General features: G+C 46.1%; 1 protein-coding gene across 2 annotated transcripts; it reads left to right on the forward strand.

Moving 5' to 3' along the window:
• Nucleotides 1-27,987, forward strand: TMEM201 (transmembrane protein 201). Of its 2 annotated transcripts, XM_082777226.1 has the most exons (11): nt 1-217; nt 5,991-6,111; nt 6,602-6,796; nt 7,638-7,814; nt 8,388-8,776; nt 9,254-9,457; nt 19,782-19,999; nt 21,451-21,522; nt 22,365-22,655; nt 23,156-23,287; nt 23,733-27,987. In XM_082777226.1, exons 1-11 carry the CDS (start codon nt 114-116, stop codon nt 23,828-23,830), a joined length of 2,001 nt encoding a protein of 666 aa, XP_082633352.1. In that variant the 5' UTR covers nt 1-113; the 3' UTR covers nt 23,831-27,987. The 2 variants fall into 2 exon arrangements, with proteins under 2 accessions (XP_082633352.1, XP_082633353.1); XM_082777227.1 differs by lacking the exons at nt 22,365-22,655; nt 23,156-23,287; nt 23,733-27,987 and adding an exon at nt 21,893-22,170.
• Nucleotides 27,988-27,992: the final 5 nt, after the last annotated feature.

The raw sequence follows: 27,992 nt of genomic DNA on the forward strand, positions 1-27,992 counted from the left end.
GGGGCGGCCGAGCCGCGTACAAAGCCCCGCCGCCGAGGTGGAAGCGGTGCCGGTGGGCTTGAGGGGAAAGGCTGTGTGGTGTGTGCGTAGAGGTGGGGGGCGTCCTCAGCCCCATGGAGGAAGCCGGGGAGCTGCTGGCCCGCTGCCCCACCGCCGGGCTGGGCGTCACGGTGTGCGCCGCCGCCGCCGGGCTGCTGCTGTACCGCATCGCCAGGAGGTAATGGGGCGAGAGGGGGGTTTTGTGGGGTGCTGTGGGGTGCTGGGTGAAGGCCTCGGAGGCACGGAGACTCCGCCCGGGGCGCGGAGGCAGCGGGGCCGCCTCGCCGCTGGCTTCTGAGGGAGGCTCCGCGCATGGGGCGGCGTCTGTGAGGAAAAAGATTTCCCCTAAACCATCCCCGGCCCCACGGAGTTGCCCGCTGGTAGCCGAAGGGTTGGGGATGTTCCCTCGGTGTCTTCCCCGAGGCTTTGTGTCCCGGCTGTGCTCAAACCCATCTTGCCTCCTTCCTCCGGCCTGGAGCCGCGGGGCTGGGCCGGCGGGTGGCGGGCACGGGAGCTGGAGGCGTGAGGGAAGAGAGGGTACGGGAGCTTGGCTTCTCCTCGGCCTTTTTTTTGAGGCAAAAAAAACAGGAAAAGGCGATCGCAGGGGGAGCGGTGTGGGAGTGCTGCAGGTAGGGGAGTGCTGGTGCAGCGCTAAAACTCGGGAATAGCAAATTCAAGCTGAAATTGTTGTTTCCTGACCAAAATCCTGCAGCCGTTTGGCTCTCCGTTGCACGAGCGTGCCTGATTTTGCTACAAAGTCAGGTAGATCCGTTAAAAGCAAGGTCTCAAACCATGTGGAGAGAGTTCAGGACGCATGTTTCGTGGGAAACGTGAAGCTTAATTTGGCAGACTTTGTTCCAGCATAGTTTGAACGCAGGGGTATGTGAAATAAGAGGCACTTCGGGCTGTGTGGCAGAACCGCCTTGAGTTCTCTGCTCACCAGTTGGGTGCCTTTGGAGCAAAGGAGACCCCCAGGGCTGCTCGTGTGAAGGTTCACTTCAAGTTTACGCTTTGAATTTCAAGTGTATTGCCACAACCAAATACTTAAGGGGTGCTCCACTGCATCTCCTGTTGTATCGTATACTATATAGTGTTATATTTGCCTGTATACAAGTATTGGCATTTCTATGGCATATTCAGGGCAGTAGAAAAATACTAGTGCCCTAAAGGAATCCTCAGTGAATTAGGTAGCATCCCTGATCCTGCTGACACTAACGTGTCTTTTGAGGCAAGAAATTGGGTTTGTTTTGGTTAAGTTCCACAAAAGGTCTGTGGAATGGAAAGCATTTCTCTCCAAGTCCTTGAAATCTGCTGGAGAGCTGTAGTGTCAGCACATGACCTTGATAATTCTTTGGGGCTATGTATCTGTGTTTTTTGATGCAGTTTCAATATAACCTAATTTATTTCTTTGCCTTAGTTAAATGAATCATCCAAAGTCAGCTCAGAGGACAGCTTTATAAGGGACTGATCCAGGTACAGATGTGATGCTGTCCTTGCTGTTAACGTTACCATACAGCTCTGCTCTGTTTTTCCATGATTTTCCATTTACCTATCTAGCAAGGTGCCTTTCCCACAGCAACTCCCGCCCCTATAGAAAGGGAAATAAAATAGATCTGAACAACCTAGTGGAAAGTAGCGCTGGAATCACCGTCAGCATATAGAGTTGTACTGCTGTAACTGTGCCAGCATCCAAGACCTTGTACCGGGGTGAAAAAAGATGTGATCTACATCCAGATATGTAGAGGAACTCCTTAATCTTTATGAGTTTGGGTCAGATAGGAAAATGTTTGTGGTCTTCCTCTGAGACCACCGCGTTGCTAAAGATTTGGTACACGTTGAAAGTCGGGTTGCTGAGTGCAGACCTGCAGCTGTAGCCGTTTTTCCTTCGTTTTTTGTGCTCCTCCTGATTGTTGGCTACTGACTTGTTGCCAGGATAAATGGACAGTGCCCTGTGAGGTCTCTCTTCTGGGACTCTTCAGGTCAGTGGTGGCAGAGGCCACTCATAGGAGCCACCAGCTGGATGCGTGCTGGCATCTAGGCAGCTGGGATGCTTTTTTCTTAAACTGGAAAGTGGGTTTTAGCTCTGGGTCTATTCTGGCAGGTGACAGACACGGGCACAACATGGAGTTACGGCAGCTCACTGAGATGCCACCCAGGAGCTGGATTTCCCAGGCTACGAGCTGAACAGCATCAGGTTCATCGAGTGCGTGGGTTTGGTCTATCCCTGGGAGCTTTTCTGCTTGGTTATGTCAAACTGCCATCACCTTTTTGTGATCATCATTGTTGTTCTGATTAAAACTGATCAATGCTTCTCTTTCCAGCACATCTTTTCTTCAGATTTGCTGGCACGGCCATCTGCGTCATTGCTTTGTGATCTGGTTGTGCCAGAATGAACTGTTACTTTAAATACTTGTAATGGAGAATTGTTTCTTTTAATCCCTGCCAGAAGCTGAGGGGAATCCACCTAAGGATGCACGTTCCTCTGTGGCCTTTTTTAAGAGCACAGAAAACCAAATATCCTCATCTTCTGAGCCAGCAGGAGCAGAGGCTGGGGAGACAGGGTGGAAATAGGAGTAGTAGGGAGGCTGTCATTCTGGCAATCCGTTAAAGGATTTAGGCGTGACCTTCATTGTATGTGTAAGTGAGGAATGTTGGAGCACGTTGGGAGTCCCGAAGGCAACTTTCTCCTTCCATTACGTGAGAGAGGCAAACTGCTAAGCTCTGACTGCCAGTGGGTATGCCTACCGTGTGATTTTGCAGGTACTGTGCACAGGACAGAAGGATTGTTAGCACAAATAAAGGAGTCTGTAGCCTCCCCCAAAGCTATGTTTTATCATGAGCGGGATCGGATATCTAGGTGCTGGCCTCGTAGCTGACTTTACGTCACGGATGTCCCCGCAGTGTTGTCTGAAGCAAAGACCTTCCGCCTGCAAAAACCATTAGTCCAAACCTGGCGGCTTTTCCAGCTTGTTTGGGTGTGCAAACATTCGGAGTTTGCGTTCAGGCTACATTTAGGGTTTGTACAGCGAGTCAGCTGGGAATGAAATCTCAGTGCAGTAATTCAATCGCCGCTTGCTGCTCAGGTTTTATTTTGCAGCGGGGCTCTTTGTCCTGCGAAGCTGATTCAAGTTAATGCGGTGTTAGATGAGGAACTCCTTACAGATGGTTTGCCTGGTGCTTTGTAAGGACTGGAGCACGTGGCAGGTGCTCAAATGGGTTTTGCATTGTCTGTCTTTTCATGACAATATCTGACTGCAGAAAGAATACATGGTCTAATTTGTTATTGTTCATCCACTGCCTGAATTTAGGCAAGGTATGGATGGTTCAAAGTCTTTCGGTCTGTGTTTGAGAGTCTCTTATCTTTTTGTTTTTTAAAGTCTTGCACAATTACTAGAAAATGAGTGCCCCACCTACATGTTCTTGCCTCTGATGTCCTTTTTTCCTCCTTTCTGTAACTAGCAGGTTAGGAATTTCTGCATTTTTTATCATTTTTTATTGTTGGTGGTGATTTTTTTAACCTATTTCTGTGTCAACAGATTATATACTCACGAAAGGGAGGATTACTGCTTTTTATCCTAAATAATCTAGGACGTAGTGATTTCTTCCACATACATTGTTGGAGTGAGGGGCAGCTATTTAACCCTCAGTAGCACTTTGTTAACCTCAAGGATGAGAAGCAGAATCTTGTTAGTGTACTCTCCCATCTTTACCAAACAATTTAATTGCTGATATTTTTTGAAATACAGCTTGGCATTATTTTTTTATGCATTTTGTTTTAATTTTCCCTTTACAGCATGCATGCTTTACTGCATTTTTGGCCTGTGATGCTCTGCGTTACCCATGAAATCAGTGCTGCTGCCTGCTCTCGTGTCGTGAAAGAACGAGGGAGTTAGAGGCTGAAGTGCAGCATCTCATAGCGCCTCAGGGATGCCGAAGGATGGCTCAGCAGCAGTGTGGAGGTGGGCCTGTGGCACTTTGCAGCGCCTGCGTTAGCTCAGGGAGCTGTACAGTGACCTACATCTGAGGGTGGAATTTAGGTTATGCTTGCTGTCAAAGCCTGTGCCCAAGGAGCAGTAGGATTTGTATTAGGCAAGCATGGTAAAACCTATTTTTGTAGCTTTTATACTTAAAATAGTGAGATGAAGCTAGGTGTTGCAGTCCAGCCTTTGTAGGGCTCTTTTGACATGTAGTTTGCTTGGCTCTTAGGCAGTGGTAGCTCAGGAGTAACTCAGGCTGGCCGCTGAATTTTCTGTCTTGTTTAACCTTTTTTCACCCGTCAACTTCAATGAGGGTATTTTTATCTCGGATCACTTACTGTTTTGAGCCCCACTGGCACTGAACCAAAGCATCAAGCAGAGAACATTCATCTTAGGAGGTGTGGGTGTGTGAATCTATTTTGAGAAGAGAATCTGTCACCCTAGTAGCTCCAGCCATTTCCTTCCAGCATCTGGCAGGGAACCCTCAGTGCACTCGGGTTTTTTGGGCTTCTTTTCGGTGCTTCCTTTCAAGCTTACCCTTGCCATTACAACAACAGGAGGTCCAAGCATCCCTTGGGAGGTTTGATGTTTGATGAGCCGATTTTCGAGGTGTGCTCTATGGAAATAGGAGTGGGGAAGAATTTTAATTAATTTCAGGCTGCCGAGGTGATGGCTGAGAGAAGCCCACTTTACCCTGGGGAGAGCCCCCTGCCTGTTTGGTCGCAGGGTGCCAGAGGACTTCGTGTAGCATTCAGGTGCTTCTGCACAGCATATTGCAGCAGGGAACATTTCCTAGGGCAAAGAGATGGGAAGCTGCTCTCAGTTTGTGAGCACTTCAGATGCTGTTTGCTTTCCAGGCCCTCCGTGAGCTTGCTTAGTTGCTTTCACTGCTGCTGTAGGTGTTTGACATTTGCCGCGGTCCTGTTTTTTCTGACCAGGCCAACTCTTAGCAGCTATTCACCTCTTACAGCCGAGTGTTTATGCACATGCCCTAGCCGGACACTTTCCTGGAGAAGTCTGACAGGAGGCACAGCAGGGCAGGTAGCAGCTGGAGCTGTCTGTCTGCATGGCCACCACTGCCAGACCCTGCCTGAGCAGCCGCCCTCCCTGGGCTGTGCTTAGGGCCGACTGATTAAACCCAGGCAGCTGGGCTGGGCTGCCCTGGAGCTTCCTCTTGGGTCTTGCTCTGGGTTTGAAGAGAAGTGCAGAGCTTCTTCAGCAGGCAGGCTCAAGGGCCGAGTTACTGAAGATGTTCTAACAGCTCATGTCACAGCTGTTGCTCTTGCAGTGGTTGTTATTACTATTATTTAAAAGGGCCTTTACGGATCCAGGTAATTGATTTTTATCTCTTCAATTCAAGTCTGTAAAAATTGGGGAAGCCCTGCTGATTCCTCAGTTCCTCCTTATTTAACCAGAGCTGTGAGAAGCAGCAGCTATTTATAGTGCCTGGACCTTGGGCTAATTTGATACACGTTTGTCCTTGGAAAAATTCTGTGACAAACAGGGCAGGTAGCACTGTCACCAGGAGCTCGTTTCCTAGGTTTCTGAATGCCATCATCTGCAGTTCTTAAGGATCATACTTATTTCTCAGGATCCTGTACGTTAAACAGATACCCCGCTGCACCCTTCGTGTCCGTTAATTACTGCTGGTGATTATGGGCACGACTTGCACTCCCAAATATACCTCTGAAATAAAGAGTGAAGTGGGTTATTCACAGGGTTGTTATTAAAATTCTGGCACGTCCCTGGTACTAGCACAAAGACGTATTAGCATCAGGCAGGGATTTATTTCTACTCTAATTGTCCTTCTTTTCACTGCGAAAACAACTACCGTGAGTCAGACCGCTAAAACGTACTAAATGAGAAAATTGACTTCTTTATTCCAAGCTCTCTTGTGTTTCCCGGTTTGAAAGCCGTTGCTTTCCTCTCCATCAGCTAGATTTGGTGCTGATGCCACATTTCTCTTCCTACCAGGAAGAAGCCCACGCACGTGACAGTGAACTGCTGGTTCTGCAACCAGGACACGGTGGTGCCGTATGGGAATCGCAACTGCTGGGACTGCCCCAACTGCGAGCAGTACAACGGCTTCCAGGAGGTACTGTGGCGAGAGCTTGGCTGAAGGGTGGCTGGGGAGGTGTGTGCTCTGGAGAAATATCCAGAGGTTTGACAGCTCGTAGCTTTGTGCTGGGCACCTGTGTACTCAGCAGCTGATGGCTTCCTCAAATTTGGGAAAGAAGCCACATATACAGGGATGTGCAGACATGGAATGATAAAGACAAATTTTCTTCCCTTGCTTCGGAACAATTCTCTGCTTTTGTGTTTTGGAACAGATGAATTGTGTTACATAGGGGGTTGAATGACAAAGGCTATCTTAAATCAAAACCCAACAAGAACTGCTTGCAATTAATCTATAAAACAGTGGATGGGGATAAGATATGAAGTGTTTTGTGTCTCTTTCGCTTATTCCTTTTGTGCATAGGTATGACCTGCAGAGCCTGGGAAATCTTGTTATCAGCCAGGGAATACCCAGCTTTGATTGTATGATCTCACATTTGTTTTCTTTCCTGTTCTTTGGTTCTTCTCAGAATGGAGACTACAACAAGCCCATCCCTGCCCAGTACATGGAACACCTCAACCATGTTGTGTCAGGTGCTACAACATTCTGCGATCCTACCAAGCCGCAGCAGTGGGTGAGCAGCCAAATTTTGCTGTGCAAGAAATGCAACAACCATCAAACCACCAAGATCAAACAGCTCGCTTCATTCTCACCAAGGGAGGAGGTGAGTGTTGGATAGGCACTGGCACCACAGGAGGACGTTTGTCCAGTGCATTTCCATGCATGTATCTTCTGTTCCCTCTCTGTTTCATGGAGGGTGAATGGACTTGGAATCTAATGCATTTTTAATCAAAGTTGGAGAGCTGCAAGCCATTGTAGTACTAAAGCATCCTTCCTGCATCTCCAAAGGGAATTCGTACAAGAAAGGCAGGGGGCTCACACTCTGTAGATGTGATTCTCAAATGCAGCACTCAGAAGAGCAACTGGAGTATTACTAAATTGCTTTCTTGCTCCCCTGACTCAGGACTACATCATGCAGGTACCCTGTAGCTAACTTACTGCCAGATCATTCTGCCCCAGCTGTCTGTGCCTGGCGTGTGCCTGCTCCCTGAGGTGCTGTGGCATCTGGGAAATGATGCAGACTGGCAATTTCACCATCTCCTATGCGTGAAGATTTTTTGTTCAGGGCCCTGAGAAAACTCAATGCTGAGAGATGTCTTGGAAGACCTATGAAGCTCATTTCCCAGGGAAAAAACCTGGACAAAGACAGCAAAAGTTGTCTTTGGCCACAGAAAAATTGACCACAAATGGAGCATCATCTTCAGAGCCCTAGCAGCATTCTCAGGGACTCTCAGCATTTGTCTCTTCTGGTGCATGGAGGCTGGCTTAGCTGTATGGGAAGCTGGTTGTATGGCTTGCCTCCAGCTTAGTCACTGTTAAGGTCTTTCAGGACTGTTTTTCTGGAGACTGGAGGCATGCCTTGTTTGCATGTCAGCAGTAAGCATGGTAACTGCTGAGGGACCTGCTGTTCTCATCTGCTTATTTTTTTTCTCTTCTCACACCAGGGCAAATATGATGAGGAGATTGAGGTGTATAAGCACCACCTGGAGCAGACCTACAAGCTGTGCCGTCCATGCCAGGCTGCCGTGGAGTATTACATAAAGCACCAGAATCGGCAGCTGCGGGCGCTGCTGCTCAGCCACCACTTCAAACGCCGCGAGACAGACAAGACCTACGCTCAGGTACGGTGTGGGAGAGGTGGTGGAATTTAGGGGGGAGTGCAGAGAACTCGGTGCCTCTGTGCCTGGGAATACAGCTGGAAAAGGAAGGTAGTGCTGGCAGCTGTCATGGGGCTTTCTAATTCTGGGGTCACAGGGGTGTGGCAGAAGTTTAGAAAACAGTAGAATAGTTAGCACAGATACTCCTGGTGTTAGTTTGGTGTTTTTGTCTTGCTGGTGTCATTTAGGAGATGGCCAGATGGTAACCCTAACGTAACTGTGAAAGAGTGAAGGGAGGACGTTGGGACAGGCAGAAAGGGGAAGGTGGGGAAGCTGCATAAGCATGATGCAGGAAACTACAAAGTACAGGAAAAAAAGGAATAAGTGAGATGGGAGATGGTTTGTGACCTTTTTGCCTCAATGCCCTGCCTGGCCCTGGATTCTGCTCATGTCTCTGCTTTTCACTACCCTTCCACATCCCTGTGGCAAAACTGTCCAGTAAAGCACGCAGACCATGAGTGTTTCACAAAACACCCTTTCAAAACCTTACTACAATTTCTTCAGCTTCTGACAAGAGGTTTCTCTCTTCTTCTGCAGAATTTGTGTTCATCCTCCTCTGCTTCCATAACTATACCAGCTCAGGTGATATTTCTGCGGTTCTTGGCCTTCCTCAGCTGTGCGTTCCTTGTCCTGATGGCCTTGTATGGGTCGGGTGACCCCTTCTCACTCGGTGCTGCAGTCCCTGCTCCTGTCTCCTATAGTCCAGCAGCTGTTCAAAATAGGACTGGCACGAGCTCACGTGCAGACTTGGAAAATGACACTTCCCTGACAGTGGCAGGCTGGCGGGAGCTGCTCCAACTGCTCCCAGAACAGCTGGTGGAGAACCTGAGCGCTGCGTGGGCTTACGGGAAGAATCATCAGATGGCAGTCGCTGTCCTTGGGTTGTTCACCTGCCTCTTGGCAATGTTCTTGGCTGGGCGGATCAGGTGAGTGTGCTCTTCTCCTCTGCTCCACTTAAAAACTGCTTTGTGTTGGCAGGCTCCTGCCCCATCCTGACTCGGTGAGCCACGGGGCAGCCCCAGCATGACAAATGTAGTACTGGGTGGCACTGTTCTTGTTTTTTGGGTTGCTAGCCAACTGGATTGAGGTAGCAGAGCTTGCTCTGGCTCTGTGCCTTGATTCATTCAATTTAAGCTGGAATTAGAGTGAATGAAAAGCTCCCTGTGCAGCTCTGTAAGCTGGTGGAGAGTCGAACTAATCCACTTGGGTACTTAACACAGCAGTGGGAAAGGCAGTGGGGATGGTATAACCATAGTAAGAGGTGGTACTTAACCTGATCAGTCCGTGAACTTCTGCCACTGTTCCCCCACCTCCTCCCTTCCCTCCCCTTCCTCAGAACCAAGGGGTTTGTGAAGTTTAAACTCTTACCTTGCATCTTGGTGGGTTTCTTTTTGGCATTGCAGGCTCCGAAGAATTGATGCGTTTGCTTCGGTCTTGTGGTTCGTAGTGATGGGTCTGCACTTAGCTGAGAGGTACCTGAAGACAGAAACGCCCAGCTGGCTAGACACAGCCAAATTTGGCACCACCTCCCTGTGCTGCTTGGTGGGCTTCACTGCAGCAGTGGCAACGCGGAAATCAACGGGCCATCGGAGATACCGGCCCCGAAGGTCAGAGCCAGAGCAGTGACGCTGGGGGAAGGAGGAAAAAAGCCTTGTGAACTCTTTGCGACTGGTGCTTCTGTCTCCTCCTTTTATTTTCCTTCCTTTTTTTTTTTAATTAGATAAAAGCAGTGAAGATCTCTTCTTCCTCTCTATATAATTTTTTTACTCCCATCTTTGCTTCCCACTGTACTAGCTTCTTGGAGCATTCCCACTGCTGGTGCTAGCCAAGGAAGCTTCTCCTGCTGCATCCATTCTCCCTTCCTCCTGAATCCTCCGTCAGCAGTGCAAATATCCAACCTCCCCAAAGCCAGTTCTTCCAGCAACTGCTTCACAAACTGCTCCATAAATGCAGCCTCCTCCCCCTTCTGCTCCTCCAGCCAAAGAGATTCTGGCTTCTCCTGTCCTTCAGTTCTCCTCACTGCCTGTCCATCCTTAGCCAGTCACAGAGGAATCCTCTTCCTTGATCCTTCATGGGGCCTGGGCCACATTCAGATTTTTCTAATGGTGCTGGTCGTTTTAATTTCAACCTGATGGGAACTTACCTCTGGATGCTGAGTCCTCCTGACGTGTGCTGTAGTAACACTGCATGGTGTGTGGGCATGCGTGGAGGGGACGCGCGCAGTCCGTAACCTGGCTCTTCTTGCCTTCCACTGTGCAGCATCACTTAACCGCATGCTCTGCCGTTCTCCTGTAACTCCTGTCTTAAACCGAGAGGAGTCCTTAAGTACTTCTGACTGGAACTTCAATAATTTATTGAAAAGGGTGCTTTAAAAGGTTACGTAGCTCAGGGTGTCTTGTTCGGATATCTGAAAATATTCAGCTGTTTTAGGCTAAATTCTCAAATCCACCAGTGGCTGTTGCTTTCTGTGCTGTTTTGTTTTGTTTACAATTTAAGAGCAGCATCTGTGTAAACGCACAACTGGGCAAAAGCGTGTGTGTTCCTCCACTGCTGTAGCCTTAGAAAGAGAAGAGGTATGGGACTAGCAACCTGTACGATCAGCTCTCAGTGTACATCACAGTCCATGTTTTCCTTAGCACTGAGAACACAAATCAGGAGGATGTGCCTGTAGGAAGGGGTGGGAGCTTCTGCCGTGGGACTACAGGGAGTTAGAGATGGATTATGTTTGCCATGGGGGTGCCTTATCGGGAGTCAGCACTGGTGCCAGTGCTGCTGAAGAAGGGGGCCTGGAAATTGTGACTCTGAGCTGGGCAGTCCTCTGCTGAAAGCTTGGCTGACTGGGTGTCACTGTGCAGAGGAAGGAGTGTTCACGTGCTTGGGTTTTTGCTGGACTGATGTGTTGGGCCCTCTTAAGATAAGCTGTCTGATTTATCCTGCACTGTTTTTTTTGTAAGGCACTCCACTGAGCTTATCTGGATTTGGGTCTTTCAGCTAGAGATGGGCTTTCGAGAGGAAATGGCATCGTTACAGAAAGTCTTGCTATTTTCCTCTATTCAGAACAGCCCACAGAACATGCCACAGCAGTAGTATGACATCTTGGTCGAACGCCTTGATCTTGCTATGCATAAACCCTAAAATAATCAGAATGGAGCTCTCGCTGTGACGAAGTATCCGCATTTCCCACTGAAAGATCCAGACGCTACTGGAGACTGCAGGTGCTGGTGAAATGCTGGGAACATTGCTTAAGGAAACAAAAGGTATTTCAGAGCTTTCGTGGTTATTGTTCTTCAAACTAAGATTCACTGTGAAAGCAAAAATGTAGCACTAACAAAAGCTCTGTAGAGATCCGTTAACAATAAGCCACAAAGCTGAGTGTGTGGTGGGCAGGTACAGCTCCTGGCTGAAAGACTTTGTGCCTGTAATTCAGCAGCTGGCATGGGAAGGAGACGTGCAAGGCTATTTCCCATGTGTGCTCTCCTTTGGAAATATTCTTAATGGTGCCTTCAGATAATTGCAATATCGACCTCCGTGCAAAGAGAACACCTTTCTCCATTCTGGTGCTTACAAGCGCTGCTGCTCTGATGGCTGTTTACTTGTCCACAAAAGGGATCCAACATCTGCAAAGTCTGGCTCTGCCCTTCTGTGTTCCTGGTGCTTACCAATCCTGACCCAAAAGGTTTGTCTTCCAGCTTGATGTTCCAGTTTGTTTCTCATTCTATTCTCAGACTTCTGAAATGCTCAATAACAACCACTGTGTCCCATTTTCCACTAGGACAATGGATATTTATTGAACCCAGAAAATGGTTTCAAAGTAAATACTTAAAAGGAGCCACTTGAGTTCATCAGAGCAGAAAAAAGCCTGAAATATGCATGGCTCTGAAGGCTGGGCTAGACTTTCACAGTCACTCTGGCTCTACTCTCTTGTTCTCCGTTAGGAAACTTAATAGGAAATGTGCCTTAAAAGTCTGGTGTCTTTTTTCTGTACCGGACAGCAGGCTCCTCTGTCCTGTCAGATAGAGCAGGGAGGGAGTTCTGGAGGGGAGCAGTGGGTTTGAAACTGGGAACAGTGTTAAGAAAGACAGTAGTAGGCTGGTGAAAGGATAGGAACTGGTAAAAAATACTAATAAGATGGCTTAGCACTGTCTGCTCTGCCTTCCCTCCAGTGCAGTGATCAATACAAGGTTTTCAGGCCTGGGAAGCTCCCTGCTGCAGCTGTCCTTCCAAGACCATTTTTCATGCAGTGTTCCCCTCTTAAAAGCAGCACGGACAAAATCACCTAATGAAATGGACAATGGGAACAAATCCAGTGCTGGCTCTGCTGTTCTCTAAACGAGCTGCACAAAAGACCCAGGTGACCTTGAGCTATTATGTCCATTAAGTGAAATAAAAGACCTCTAGCCTTTTTATCCCTTCCTTTCTTCATCTTTGATCCTTTCCAGTTCTCTCCATAAATTAAATGTAGGAAAAGACTCATGTTTGTATTTAGCTGTAATTGTCTTCTGCATTTACGTATAGGATTTGGATGGAAAGTTCCTTCTAGTCTGTGAACTTGCTGGTCTCGCAGAGGTAAGCAATTTCTTCTTGCTGCTCTGCAGTCAGGTACACCCAAATGTTGGGAGGAATCACGTGTTTGGAAGGATATTGAGGCTGCTACAAAGAGGAGAAGTGTGAGCAGCTGACAAGTCCTTAAGATGTGTAGGGATGGTCATGGTAACATCATGCCCGATTTCTAATAACAGTATCTTTTTGTATTTTTTTAAACAAGAATAAAATTCATCTGTCTAAATCTTCTTGCCCAGTAGCAAGGAAATTTGGTGGCAGCACGCAAAGATGCTTGTCAGCCTCTTCAGACGTTCTTCTTTCAGGAGCTGGAAGCCAAGGCTGTGTCAAGTGTCACTATAGCCCCATAAGTCTTCTGAAAAGGTGTTTTCTTCCCTTCTTTTTGGCAGCATTTTAACTTTTTCTTTCAATTTAAACACACCCTGTATTTGTGCTCTGGGGTCTGGCACTTCTTACGCTGTTTTTCTGTTGTTACATCATTCTTCTGTGCCTGGTTTTCTCTTACTCTCTTGCCTTTTTTCCTGTGCAGTGCTGCGATGGGATGGGGTGCACACTGGATAGCAGGAGCAGGCAGGCAGTAGAACTGTGGGAAGGAGTGGGGTTTACGCTGTAAAACCTAAATAATAATACTTAAAAAATCCTTTAAGTTTGGTGATGCAGCAAGTGCAAATCTAGACTGAAAGTCTAAAATCTTTTCATCTGGGAGGTGCATTACCTGCTGTCTACATTGCGAGCAAATCGATTTGTCTTCATGTTACACAAATTAATACAAGTGAAATATATTTACAGGTTGCACTAATGTTACATATCAGAAACTGCTTCGTTTTATGGCCGACTTGTGCAACCGAAGCCTTGTTCTCTGTGGTGCTTTTTCCACACCTTATAACTGAAGAACTTTCAGACTCCTAATTGGGAATTTTTTAAAGATAAAACCAAATAACAAAACAGATAATGGTGCGTGACTCACTTCTCATGCCAAAGAAGCTGTTGTCTTTGCCCAGGCATCAGCTTATTTTCCCACTTCTTGGTGCCTCAGCAAGCCTGTGCTGCTGCTTCTAAAAACAACAAAAAAACCTCAGAGCTTTAGGAGCAAACCTGCAGCAAGTGAATTTTTCTCTCGGAGGCTCTGATGCTGACAGTCTCCTCCGTTTCTGCCTTTCTTAAGTGCTTTGTCAGGCTTGATGGACTAGCACGATCAATCTTCTGGAGGAGAGGAAGGCAAGGAGGAAATGGATGTCTTTTCCCATGGATGTTGGGATTTATAAAGTGGTAACAGATCCGTACCAGTTCTGTATATGGAGCTCCTCCTTAGGTGATAAGGCCTGAAGAAGACGAATTACCAGTATTTGACTCTTTCTGGAAGAAAAATAGTTAAGCAAACCACTGCTGCCTTTACTGAGACTATTCCTCTAGTACCTGATTTCAGCGCCAAATCTCTCTTCTAAACAACATGCTAGGCTTCTGTGAGGAAGGTGTAGCTATGCTGTGCTTCTGTAAGGAAGGTGCATTGCCAGTTTCACACTTCAGACGTGGGATTCAGTTAGGAAGCAGCTCAGCAGTTAGATAATGCCATCTAACTCTGTGCCTGGTTCATTTCCCCCCAGCGGCTCCAGCAGAAGGAAACGCGTGCCTGCAGCTCAGTTCTTTTGGTGCAAGCCCATATCTGAGCACTGTGTCGCCATCCTGAAGCTGAGATGCTGTTTGGTATGCCACATTTCCTCCTGCTGAGGGGGATAATAGCTGACAAAGGGCTGGTAACTTACAAAAACCACTGACAACATCGTCATGAACCACTTGGTTGGTGCTTTGAGCTTCTTGGTTTCATTTAGCTCTACTCTTGTTTCAAGCAAGAAACAGGTGATAAACTGCGGTCACCAGGTGCAGCTCTGTTGCCTAAGGATGTTTCCAGCCATGCAGAGCATGCAAACACCTGAACTCAGCAGTATTAGAGGTTTTTAGCCCCAAAACCTCCCATTTTTAGGTGCTGCTTTTTGACGCCGACCTTGTGCTGGTGTCTGGACCAGACGATAGGACTACAAAGAGCGGAGCTGGGGTGGTGAGGAACTCCGAGTGGGTTTGTGTGAAATGAAATCTGCTCCAGCCCAACGTGGCTGACTCTGAGCTTTGTCCTCACGGTGGCTGTGGCTGCTCTGCCAGCTCAACCCCACCTTGTGCCCTGCGTGAAGGGGGTGAGGTGGGTTCATTAAGTGCCTTTCCCTGGAGAAACTTTCTGACAACACCACGTTGCTCTGCTTCAGTGGAACTGTTGCAGCTGCAGCTTGGGACAACAATACCTGTGCGTGTGGCAGGCTAGTGCTTTTGGCCTGCATTTTGCCACCAGTGAGCATGGCTGAGAATAAGAAGGTACTTGGGCTGCACTCTGAGATTTCCAGTGACTCTGCAGACCCTATGGGGGTTTAGAGGAGAAGCCAGGGCTAGCAACTGAGTGAGTATCTCTGCTGCTGCTGCTTCTGGTGTTCCTGAAGCCTTCACTGACACTTCTGCATGCAGACTGACCCCTTTGTGGCCCTTTACAATTTTAAATACATGATATTTATATCCCATTCTTTCCTTTCTATTAAATCCTTTTTTCCTACATCTGTGTTTTGCATGCCCTAGTGAACTGAGCTTGGGTGTGTTTAAAAGATGAGGACAAGAGGGGAATATAAAAAGGGTGTAGTGGTGTTTTATTTTAGCTTTATTAATATTTTTCAAGTAAGCTGAAATGATGTGAAGCTAATAATCATGCTTAGATACTGTAGAAACTGTGTACGGTTGTATTGTGGACAAATTATTTATACTTTTATATAAATTAATCTAATTAATAGCCGGTTTCATTGCTCCATACTGACTCTGCTCATGAAAGTGGGGAGCTGCAGTACATGGCTTTCAGCTTGTAAAGAGCTGCCGTTGAACTTGTGTGCTCTTGCATGTAACCTGCCTGTTCGTTCCAGGTGCACCACCACCTGAGGCTTCTCTGAGCCGTAGCAGATGCTCTCCCGAGAAAGGGGCAGTACTCAGTCCTGAAGTGTACAGTGAGTCATCCCCTGTAAAGCCTCATTTGGGACCAAAGCTGTCAAATACACAGGCAGGGGAGAGCTCCTCTGAACCTTTTCAGCATGTGAGTCTGGATTTTGTAGAGGTGGAAGGTGTGCACACACACCTTTGTGCCACCAGCCAGGGGGAGGCCAAAATTGATGCCCAACATCCATCTGTATTCCAGAAGGTATCAGTGCAGGACCTGGCAGCTGGAGCCTTTTCTGCTATAATTCATCCCTCCTCTTGCACCCAAAGCAGGGTGACGTGTAGGAGAAAACAATCCTTAGCCTGGGGAGCTAAAGTTCCTAGTTCTGTAAGTCACATATCAAAATCTTAACATGTTTGAGACCTGTGCTCTTTTTCAGCATTATTGTCCCATGTTTTATTTGCCACATGGCTCTTTACTCCTGATTCTGTCACCTTGACCAGAGGCACACGCTGTGGAACTTGACTGGTGGCCTGATGTGCTGCAGCAGACCATACGAGTGGCTTCATGTCAGCTGGCAGAACCTTGTTTATTTTGCAGCCAGCAATAAGTAAGGTAGTAGCGAGCTGCTTCTGCAGTCTGGGCAGAAGACGGTGCAGTTACACGTGGACAATTCGTAGGTAAATTATGAGGCAACATTTTATCCCGCAACTGACCAGAGGTTCTGGCTGCTTCCAGGCAGACAAACCTGGGTACCTACAGTCAGCTGCCTGACTCTGCACCTTACCTTCTTACTCCATGCCCTAAGTTAGCTGATAGCAGGAGGGGGCCCACCTACAGCCCTGTAGACTGACCTGACCCATGCTCTCCCATGGCTCTCTCTATCCCAGGGGTGACGCAGCATCTCTGTGGTTAAAATCTCAATTAAAAAGGTGCTGGCGTTGGATAAGAGGGAGGTATTGGGAGAGGAGGCTCTACGGGCAGGAAGTGTTTCTTCAGGACAGTGTACTGTCCCATACCATGTACTACTCTTCTTTAATCTTCTATTTATTTATTTTTAAAGGATCTGTGTAGCAGAGTTGTGCCCAACTGTCTAGTAACGCTGTGATCGTTGTATACACTAATTAAGATATCCAATTTTTGATGTTCTGAATGACAAGTTCTGAAATAAACGGCTTCCGGGCCCTATTTCCACAAACATCTGACTCCAGAGCCTTTTTTTTTTCCCCCTCTTCCTTTTTGGGTACTTTTTCCACGGTTGCCAGAGCCGCTTTTATCACGTGCACAAACATCTTGGAGCAATGCCCTAAGCTGAGAGCAGAGATGTAGCTGCACTGCTCCATTCCAGGGCTGTGTTCTGGCTGCTTCCTGCCTTATGACCCTCTTGACCTTGTCACCTTTTTCCATCTGCTTCTGAAAGTTTTAGTTCAGCTGACCACTCTCAGCCATGAAATGCATTCCCATGACAGCACCCCTGCTTTTTAGCCGCTCGTAGAAAAGGAGAATAATTTTGCACGTTGTAGGGATTTATTCAGAGCAGATCAACATTTAAGCTGTTCTTTGGTCAGCCCTTAGTCCTCAGGCATTAACGTGCTATCCTCAAAATTCTCCAGCTCTTCTTTGCTAACCAGAAAAAATGGTTTTCTGGATGGCGCAAGACAAACGTTTCATCAGCTGCCTGGGGGTTCAGACCGCACTAATATGTTGAGGTTCAGAAGAATTTTCAGCAGAGCCCATGGACCTTCAATTCCAAAAAGTTAAAATCCTAGGAAAGAGTTTGCAGTTGTAAGCGATAACATAATTGTAATGTTTTCCACCCTCCTAAAAACTGCCAAAAGCCAATAAGGCAGGTACTCTGTCTTCCTCTGCAGCAAGGAGCTGTGTAAAGCTGGATCCTTTTGCCCGAGCATAGAAAAAGTTCAAAGCTAGGAAACAAGAGCAGTGTTGCTCCCGGGTGGTGCTCTGATTTGGGCCTTTACAGACACTGTGAGTGGTAGGTATCGCTGTCTCTGAGATGGTTCATATCATGGTCCTGAGCTGCACCTCTCATTTCCTTTCCAATTCATTCCCTCTTACGGAGCTGAGATGGACGTGTACATCTGCTGGTGATGTCTGTATGTGTGGTGGGGCGAATATTCATGTGTATATGCACTAAAGGACTCTGCACGTTTGCGAAGCATGACACCCTTCCCAGGTCCTCTGGAACCTGAAGAGGTTGGGCACTTTCTGCTGCAAGATTGACGAGTTCCTTGCTGCTGTTAAAGGCATGTCCTGCTTGCAAGCACCAGGAGGCTGGTTGGCTCAGATGTTGTTCAGCCTGATTAAGCTGGTCGGGATTGTTGATGTCTGCCTCATACTAGCAGATAAGTAGTTTTATAAGATATTTTAAATCATGATCTTAAACCTAGACTGCTTCTTCTGCGTGTGCTAGCACTGCATAATTTTGCTGCATCGTATTTGTCATCTCCAAGTGAGTGGCACATGCGTAAATCACCCCACAGCACGAGACTGAGATGCGCATATTCCTCCACTCTCTCTCTTACTCTTGGCTTTCCTCTGACAGATGAAAAGCTGTGTTTCTGCTCTCATCTGTCTCAGTGTTTCCATCAGAAGTGATGTTAAACCTCTAAGTGTTGCAGCCTGATGACATGATGCAAAGTCTGGTATCTCTGTTTGAAAATGTATGTGTCCACTTCACACTTTGTTTAGTACTTTGTCATTACTTATTTGACAAGAGTATTTATTACCCGCTTTTAACTAAAGAATCTTACAGGAGATCCTTGAAACATCTTGTTCAAATTCTAGACGTTTTCATGCATTTCATTCAGTTGTTAAAAAATAATACCAAGTTCCCATACTTTCAATACTGTGGCCTTCTCGAAACACTCATTTTTAGGGTAGGAGAACACAGGTGAGACTCCAAAGCAGATTCCTCTGACGTACTGTGATAACTAACCTGCACACACAGGTTAAGCTCAGCACATGATTTCAAGGAGGAATGCAAAGAAAGTAGAAATAGGAGTAGTTTTGTGCCAGATCGTTCAGTTTAGGTTGATTCTTAAATTGTAAACCACTGCAAAGGTAGACAGGGAAATGTGAGTATCACAAATTAATTATGTAATTTATTAGCCTATAAACCACGTAACATGACAGTGCTAGCTGCAACAGCCATGTAAAATGCGAAGTCCTTTCTTATATTATCAGTAGAATAGAAGTCAGTTTGAATCCGTGTTACTTAAAAATCAAGCTAACTGGTGAAGGTATCCTTAAGTGCATGTTGTCTGTTCTCTCTCCTGTTGGATTCTCAAATTGGAAACACTTCTATGGCTCCCTGCTTTCACTTGCAAAGAACTCCTTGGAAACAACTTGGAGACCTACCTAAACACTTGCAATTATTACTGCCAATTTAAAATTTTCCTAGGGGCCATAATTGAAATTTTTTCCACACTAGAAGCAAGATGACGCCCGGAGCGTATGTTATGGAAGCACAATAGCTTCTGAATGACTGCTCCAGTACATATTTGTGGCTAATTACCATATCCAGAGAGAAAAAAATGATAATGGTTTAGGCCTCAATTTAGGATCAGGAAACCCAAGTTTGTGTCTCAGTTCTATCACAGAGTTTTAATGTGACCCTGGACAAGTCACTTCGCTCCTTTTTGCTTCTCTTTCCCATCTGTAAAATGAGGGCAGTGAGTCTCATAGAAACATAATAAAGGCAAATGCATCAAAGGGGCTTGAATGTTAGTTTTAAAGCAGAACGTTTGTGCTTAAGTCTTCATCTAGGTATTCATAAAAACACTTCTCTCTATACTGACATCAGAGATGCTGATTCTGGTTTGTAAAGACAAAAAAAATAAGCAGATAACTACTTGCTACCCAGAGTCATGGCATTGTCAGCATGTTCTTTGCATGTGCACATGACAAACATCAGAAGTACCCTGTTGTTGGCCCTCTCTGTTTGGAATTGGTAAAGCACCCTGATGCTTTACATCAGGGTAATTTTCTCAGGGAGAAAAACAATAAGCTGGAACTGCTTCCACCTGAGATTCTAAACTGTCCCACCATTTTTTTCCACCCCATGTTGCAGGACAGGTTGGTGCACAGTAATTTAAGTAATGTTGAGCACTTCTTTCTTGCCCAGTTTCAAAGGGGAAAAAACCTTCCCATAACCCTGAGCATTTTATATCTTGCATTCTTGCACTGAAAAATTAGTACAAACCTGGTAACAAAGCAAATGTTTGTATTCAAGAGCTACAATCAACACTAGTTCTGGTCCAAAAGAAACACAAATTGTTTTCCATTCTATTGAGGTTGTTGCATCCTGGTTCCCCTAGTTAGAATTGAGAGAGGGAGTTCCTGGAACATACTTGTTGCTAAATGCTTGTCATGCCTGTCATTTGCAGGTACCTCTCCGGGGATTCGATTACTCTGTTTTCCAACGGCACTGGCACTGGCTTCCCTTCCTCTGCTACGTCTCTTTTTGTCCCAACACCTCCCAGTATTCTCCAGCTGACAAACCAGCAGCTCTTCAGGTCCCCACGCAGGACTTCTTCTTCCTCTCTTCCTGGACGTCTCAACAGGGCGCTCTCCCTGGGTACCATCCCCTCCTTGGCCAGAGCAGGTAAAGTGTGTGTGAAACTTCCCAGCCAGGTGGCAATGACAGCAGAGTGGTGCAGTGCTTCAGAAGAAGGTGGGCTGTGGTGTATCCACCAGTGGTAGTCCTGTTTAGAGACCACTGACATGTTCTTGGGGCTGGAGTGAGAGCCAGCAGTCTGCTAACAGCCTGTGGGAGGCAGTGCTGACGGGGCACACCTATTCCTTTATGTCATGGGCTGTCGCTAATACAGGTTACCTCCTAAAAACTAGGTTAAGCTAGCTCCTGAGGGAGCCACTAAGCCTGATGCTGTGTTACTGCTAACTGTAAATCTCAGTTGTTCTTAATCACTTCTAAACTAATACCTTTTGCAGCAGTTAGTTAAGGACTGTGTCTACATTGTCTAAAATGAGCAGTGGTGCATCTTCCATGGTGCAGAGGAGTGTCCAGTGTTGGTTATTTGGTTTTTAGCATTAAGAAATTAGCTTGGCGTTGCCATCCAGGTGAAGCAAGAAGTCTCACTGAGTGCTTACTGTCTGGGGGGTTTACTGAAATCTACAGTGACCAGTGGGCTTACAGAAATCCAGAGGCCTCTCTAAACATTTTGAGAGAGATCTCTCCCTTCCTTCTGCCTGCTTTATGTAGTCTGGTTTTCTTACAACACCTGAAAGGAGCAGAGCTGAAGGTAGGCTGATCCTTAAATGATACGTGCTAGCACAGCTACAGAGGTTGCTTTAGAGGCCCTGTGATCTAGGGAAGATTTATAGGCCTCATGAACGACTCCCTTGCAGCTGTGCTCGAGATTAACAGATGGGGAACAGCATTCAAATATTTTTCTCTGTCTAAGGAAAGCTAAGCCTTCCTGTGTCACTGACTGATTACCAGCAGGTCAGAGGCTGAATTGTGGCAGTTTCTAGGCTAACACTGCAGCAAAGAGAGCAGTCTTACTGGGATTTTTTAGTTCATTCCATATTTCTCTGGCTCAAGCTGCAAGCAGCCACTGAGTTTTGCCACTAAGAGCAGGTGAAAGACCAGCCATGCAAACCTTTCTGTGGCACAGCAGCTTTTGGCACAGCCTTCACCTTTCCAGTTACCTAACTGCCATGGAAGGATAGGTGCAAATGCACCAGATGGCTGGGATTCCCCCTGCATGCTAATCCACCCATATGAGGCTGTGATTTCCTTTGTGAAGGTCCGAAGACAAGACAGGCTGGAGAGAGAATATTTTTTATTCTATTCTATTTAGTCTATTCTAAATAGATTTAGATGTACAGATCTGTTTCACTGCAGCTGGGAAAAGGGCATTATTCTGACTCTGGCATTTAGCCTACCTAGGAATATAAGGATGTTTTTCCTGCCTACCTTTACAACCCCTCCCCTTCTGAGACACCATAAGATGACACAGTTATCTTTTAGAAGGATAGACCTCTGGTAGCTGAGCCCTCTGGGTTCAAGCTCTTTCATTTTTGCTTTTCTAGATTCTGGCTATTTGTTCAGCGGAAGTCGACCGGCCTCACAGTCATCTCAGTCCAAGGAGTCTCCTACATCAGGTAACACCGGGGCTTCCAGAGCAAGCATCTCTGCAGGATTTGCATGGGGGGGGGTTGAGACACATGACCCCAGTTTAATTCTTTTGTCTCTGCTGAGATCTCTGTGAAAATATTGCAGAGATGGTTCCAAATAAAGGTGGGATTCCCTCAAAATAAAGTGTGGGATATTATTCTCTCTGGGAGAGCTCACACTGAAATCAGTGAGACAAAGCAAGGATCCCTTCCCTACTTTATATCTGAATTGAGATTGCTTTGAAAGAAGACTTGAAATATTTCCTAAGGCAGCTCTTCTGTTTTGCTTTCCCCAGCCCAAGGAACTCCTGATTTAGCTACCCTGTCTGCTCTGTCCTTTTAATCCCATGTCCTCTAGTGACCTGTCTGTTGCACTCCTGACCCCAACTGGATCGTTTGGCTGTTTGTGCTGCCTAAGTGTTTGCTGCTGGAAATGCAGTCTGGGCTAATGCCATCATGGAAACATCCTTGCTTCCTGATACAGCTTCACAGCAGCCTTTAGAGTACATGCCAGAATTGTTCATTCACGTGCAAACAGTACGTGTAATGGAGGTTCTCCTGAAAGGACACGCTAAGGAGAGAGAGCTCCCACAGCTCCTGAAAAAAACATCTCTAGTATAAGTCATCCTTGAGTGCACCAAAGTAAGTGCGTGTGGAATTTCTCCGTGTTTTGCAGTGTGGGAATGGGAACGAATAAAGAATTTTAGTGCAAGATTTGATGGAGTTTTGCAATTTCTGTTCCCTCTTCTTGTAGAACTGATAAAGAAAACTGTGCCTCTGGTATATTGGGGTTATAATATCTTTTCTCTTCGTGTATGTTTCTATTTCAGATCACTTCTCCATGCTGTCAGGCAGCTGTGCTCCCTCCCGCATCCCCTCTCCAGCACCATCAGTGGCTGGCTCTGTGACTTCCAGCTCAGGTTCCTTGCGATATCGCCGACCGCTCATCAGCCCTGCCCGCCTGAACCTGAAAGGACAGAAGCTGCTGCTTTTCCCATCTCAGAACGAGGCCCTGCTCACCCCAACGAGCTCTGAGGAGCACAGCCACTCAGACAGCAACATCTTTGCCACGGAGCTGTCCTCTTTTCCGAAGAAGAACCTCAGCGAGCGGGGAATGCATGGTATGCTGGCAGCCTGCTGCACTCTTGGAAATGCATTTGTAGGAAGAAGTTGACTTGCAAGCAAATCCATGCATCATCTGGGCCATATAGCAGATGAGAATCCTTTAGGAAAGACCCAGATGGTAATGATTGTTAGGCTACCAAAGCTGCGTTATGAATTCACTGGCGTGGAGAAGCTCTGTTCAGCCAAAGCCAATGTCCTTTTCTCACTGAGTGGTGCCAAGGGGATACTGCTGTCACTGCCCTTCCCCCTGCTTGGATAGCTCCTCTAACTACTGATGTGGTGACGCTGATATGGATAATGCTTGAGACAAGCAAACAGGCAACTTCTGCTGCACAGCAGTGAAACTTGGCCTTTATTTCTAGCTCGCATCCTCAATCCTTTCATGATTTTACCAGGCAGTCATTCATTACTGATGTCTACCTTTTGATTGGTAAATTCTGCTGCTTTTGACTTCCACGGGTGCCTTCTGAATTTTTGTATCTCTTTCTTTTTGCAGATATGAGATCTGCTGTGGAAGGAGGGAGCATTTGCAGCGATAATTCCATCAAAAAGGAGGATCATTCATCACACTCATCTACCTGTGTGGTAGACACAACTACCAAAGGGGAAGATTTGGCAGGCTGGAGAGGTAAGTGCAAGTCCTGTGGGTGCTTCATATGCGTGCAAACATTTCTATGAGGACACTTGAGGTCTTTCCTGTGCTGTGGTAGTGATCTGATCTTAAGATCAAACAAATTGCTAGTAGCAAAATGGGTCTTCTTTCTGCTACTTGAAGCCCTTAATAAGGTTATTCCTGATTTTTGGTCTGTTTGAAGAGTACTGACAGCTAGAGTGCTAAACTGAGACAGAAGAAAAGGGGTGGGGACGTGGATGTTGCAAAGGGGGAAAAGATGAAAATAGAGCTAAGGAGTGTAGTGGAATCTTTCCTGACAGGGAAACTGCTTCAGCAATTTCTGCTTCCAGTGAAAGCAAAGAGAGAGCGCAACATATGTTCACTGTTATTTATCTCATCAGTTCTTTAACATCTCTTCCTGCTGTCCCTTTCTCTCTTTGTGTTCTCCTCTTCCACCAAGGTCATTTTGGTAACTCCGCTCTCCGAGGTCTGCTAGCCGTGAGTCTGACTCTCAATGCTATCTTCACATCAGCCTATGTCTACCGGAGTCTGCGCTGATTTGTGCCAACACTTCCTTTCTTGCTGGTCCCACCTGCTTCTGAGAAGACTCTGACAAGAAGAATTCAACCACGGCTTCATGTCTAATGGCTGTGCCACTGGTGCATGCTGTTACTTTTTTTCTTTTTTTTTTTTATATAACCACTGTATGCTCAGCTGTCATGACAAGGAACCTAAGTAGCTGCTGCCATCACTTCCAGGTAGAACATATCACAGGACTGTCCCTGGAGGTGGGAGGCAGGACTCCCAGAAGGCCCTAGTTCAAAGCCAGATGCTGGTCAAATGGCCCATGCGCTTTCTTTCAAAGGAACTGACCTGAGACATGAGCCTGAAAAGGTGCAAGCTACACTTTTAGGAACTTCCCCCAGCTCTTCTTCCTGACATATTAACCTCATGCTGATGGTGCTGGTAAAATGAGCATTAGAACAATGAGCTGGAGAAGAGGCTTGGCTTAGTAGTTGGTGCTGGGCTTTGGCTACACCATTCCCAGCCTCTTTGCTCAGTGGTTCCTTTTCTCTTCCCTTTGGCACTCTCCTCTCAACAGTTGATGAACTTTTCTTTAGTTGCCTTAATCTTGCCTGATCACGTGTGACCTGACTACTCTGTCATATTCTTATCTGACCACGTGCTTCCACCTGGGCTCTGCCCTGAGGCCACTCTCACCAGTTGCTTTTCTGGTCTTACTGGTTGACAGAAGCTGCTCTCTGTGCATACTTCCAGCCAGCACTGTTGCTCTAGGGATGCACAAACCTAAAACAGACATCTTTTGTGGTTTGCAGTAGAAAAAGGAAAGCTATGTTTTGCTTTGCCCAGGAGGCATTAATCCTGTTGTAAAAGGATCCCCACGTGATTTGCACCATAGTCAAAGGGCTTCAGCTCACAGCTCCAACTGCTGGTGTTTTCACTGAAGCAGGGAGTGGCACATCCATAGTTCTTGCTGTAAATCGCACAAATCTATTCTGTTAGGAGGTATATGAGGAGCTGTCTGATTGTATACATTTCTACATAAACGTAGCTCCTCAGTCTGATGTTGGGCTTTGCCAAGTAACTGTTGAAGGTATTTCTTAGACGCCAATGTGCTCTCAGTGAGAGATGCCAGACCTGCTTCTGAATGGTTTCAAACTGTTAGCTTTTCTAACCCAAAGAAAACAGCCCTACATTTTCAAAAAGCAGCTTATAATTTGAGTGCTTCCACTTTCAGGTGAGTCATCAGCATGGCTTAGTATTCAGGGGCCATTTGGAGTATCATGCTGAATGCTCTAAGTGATTTAGCATATCTTAGGAAAAAAAAATAACGATCTTTGTCTTTATTCTTAAGTTCCGAATGCAGAGAGGAGAATTACCAACATGCCAAGGACACTGGTGAAAAGAGAACTGACATTAGCTACGTATTTCCTGAAGCAGGACTGACTGTTAAAAGAGTTTTTCTATTGTCTCTTCCTTCGGGCTCCTTTACCTCAAACATCTTTTCTCTTTCCTTTCCCCTCATCCTATTGTCCTGTGTTTGTACCTTGAATTACAGTGTTACGCTTCCTGTGTCTCTTCCTCTCAGTCCTGCTGCTGTTCCCTTTGTTGCACTCTTGCATGTGCACAGAGATACAGCATATCTGTGTGATAACTCTCTATCCTGAAGTTCACACCTCACAATTCACAAGAGTGATGATCACCCTTCCTTTCACTTCATTTCTTTTCTTGCATGTTTTTATGGAGTTCTTACCACAGCCTCACTTAACAGATCACATAAGCAATCAGCAGTCAGCATGCAATATAAGCGTAAGTGGGACTTACTGCTGGTGATTCAATCTCTGAAAAATTAAATCTCTCTTTGTCTCTTCCATTTCTTCCAGCACTGTTTTAGCAGCTCACTTCCAGCCACAGCACCCCATCCTCCCTTGGTAGTGAGGTTGGTTGTTGCCTGCTTACCGTGCATGCACAGGACAGACCTCTGGCCACACGTGCTAACTGAGAGAGCATGGAGATGTTGTTCCTGGCTCTGCATCTTTCTCTCAAATTGCTCAAAGTGTTGGCAAAGGGCTGCACAGTCAGCACCTCCTGTGCAAGGCCTAGATCCAGGATAGAGACCCGCAGCAGAAAGAGCTGGATGTGCTCAGGTCGATGGTTAATTCTTTTGTATCTTGCATGCATTGTTACTCGTAGCTGAACCTACCCCACAACATTGCTGTTACAAGAATTTTGTCCCCTTTCTAGACTTGTGCAGACTCACTGGAGCATGTGTGTAGGCGAGATGCTAGCAGACCTACTTACAAGCTTTCCCTTAGACCTGTGCTGTATGAGTTTGACGTTGTCCTGGTGTCCTGTGTGTGACATCTCATTCACGGATCCTTGTCCTGACTTCCAGCATAGCCAGGGGCCGCCTATGCAGAGACAAGCCTGCCAGAGAATATAGTGGTTTTGCTTGTCTTTATTATGCCAACAGATGTGCACTGTGATTTCATGTATGCAAGTTTTCCACTTTCACCCCCTGTCTGCACCGAGTTCACTTACTGTCGCACACACCCAGGGCCCAATTTGGTCTCTGTTTCTACCAGATTGCAATATGGAAACTCCCCTCCTCTCCAGCAACCAAGGAGCTGCAGCCTCTCAACACACCTCTTCTTGCCCATAATCCACAGCAGGAATTCTTTAAGCTGTTCGAATCCACTCGCTGAAACTGTTCTTGGATGAGCATTTGGTGACCTTGTCCAAAGCAATATAAAGACTTTGGATTTTATTGCTGAAGAGGGAAGACAACCAACTTTTCATCCTGGTGCTAGAATACACTCCAGTGGTGCTTTCACAGATGTGAAGCCTTTGCTTGAGTAGTACCCAAGAGTTATGTGTGTGTATGTGTGTGTGTGCGTGCATATATGTAAAAACATTTGGAGGGTTTCTTCATTTCAAAAGATCTGAGCCCGCGTTTGTCTTTATATTGTTGGCCTTAATCTAGCTCCTAGATACCATGTCTATCTCGCTGCTGTTTTCTGTATGAAGCTGGTTTAGAGGAAATGAAAGATTTGCTGGTCCCCCTGTAAAGATCTTCTTGACTGGTGATGCTGAACTTCATACAGTGTTGTTCGGGGGTGAAATTTATTTTTCTAATATTTTTCCTACTGTAAAAATTGTTGGAGTGTATGGAATGGAAAAGATTTTTATGAAATGGTCTGTCTGATAAAGATTTGAGTGTTACTTAATAAAAGCCACGGTTAATCATCGTGTGGGACATAAATGAGCTCCATTTCCAGACCTTTTCCATTCCCTGCCTTCCTCTGAAAATGCCCAGGTACTTTTTTGGGGGCTATGGACTTGTTAGGCACGTTATGAGACCATGCGGAGACTTTTGGTGATTTTACTGTTCTGAATTAGGAAGAATTTGGATTTTAGAGTCTGGTTCCAGTTCTGTAGTCTGGGTAGAATGGCAGATGCCATGAATATTATACACGTATCTATTTGATGGGAAAGATAGAACAAGTTGCTGATTTCAGAAAGTTGTCATTATTTTACGTAAAAGCTTAGACATGAAATTGGTCACTGTGGCAACGTGGGAAAAAAAATTATTGCTGGGGTCCATAGGCCAGATTCACTGGAATTTTGCCTGTCTGCTCAAGCAACAAATTTGGCCTGTGAATGTTTTATTCCCACTCCTTCTTGAGCGATGGGAATTTCTACAAAACACTGCTGAACTGACTGGGTTCCTTAAAACAGGGCAGCTGAAATTAAGGGCTTGTGTGGCCTGTGGATGCTGCTATATTTTTTTTCTTCCAAGTACCATTCCTGGAAATAACTATTGTCTTAACCTCTATCACAGACGTTTGTTAGAAGGCTAGAAAGGGCCAATTTGGCCAATACATTTATATTTTAATGTTCATATATATATATATATATGTATATATATATGTCACAACCAGAAGTGATCATCACTGTTATGAATGGAATGGGTATGGAGAGAGGGTGTGGAGGACAATTTTGAGTCCTAAACTTTATTTCCTGTGACAGAAATACTGTATGTCATGTGTGTGTACTTGTTCGGGGAGCTCTAACACTGTACAGTTTAGTTAAATTGTGCTCCGGGGGAGAAACTGTTCCTTGGAGGTTTTTAGTTCATGCTTTGTGTTTAAAGAGGAATATTTTTCTTTAAAAAATAAAATGGAAAAGTTTTCACCGT

Source organism: Aythya marila (assembly GCF_965140915.1).
Source record: "Aythya marila genome assembly, chromosome: 21".
Lineage (NCBI taxonomy): Eukaryota > Metazoa > Chordata > Aves > Anseriformes > Anatidae > Aythya > Aythya marila.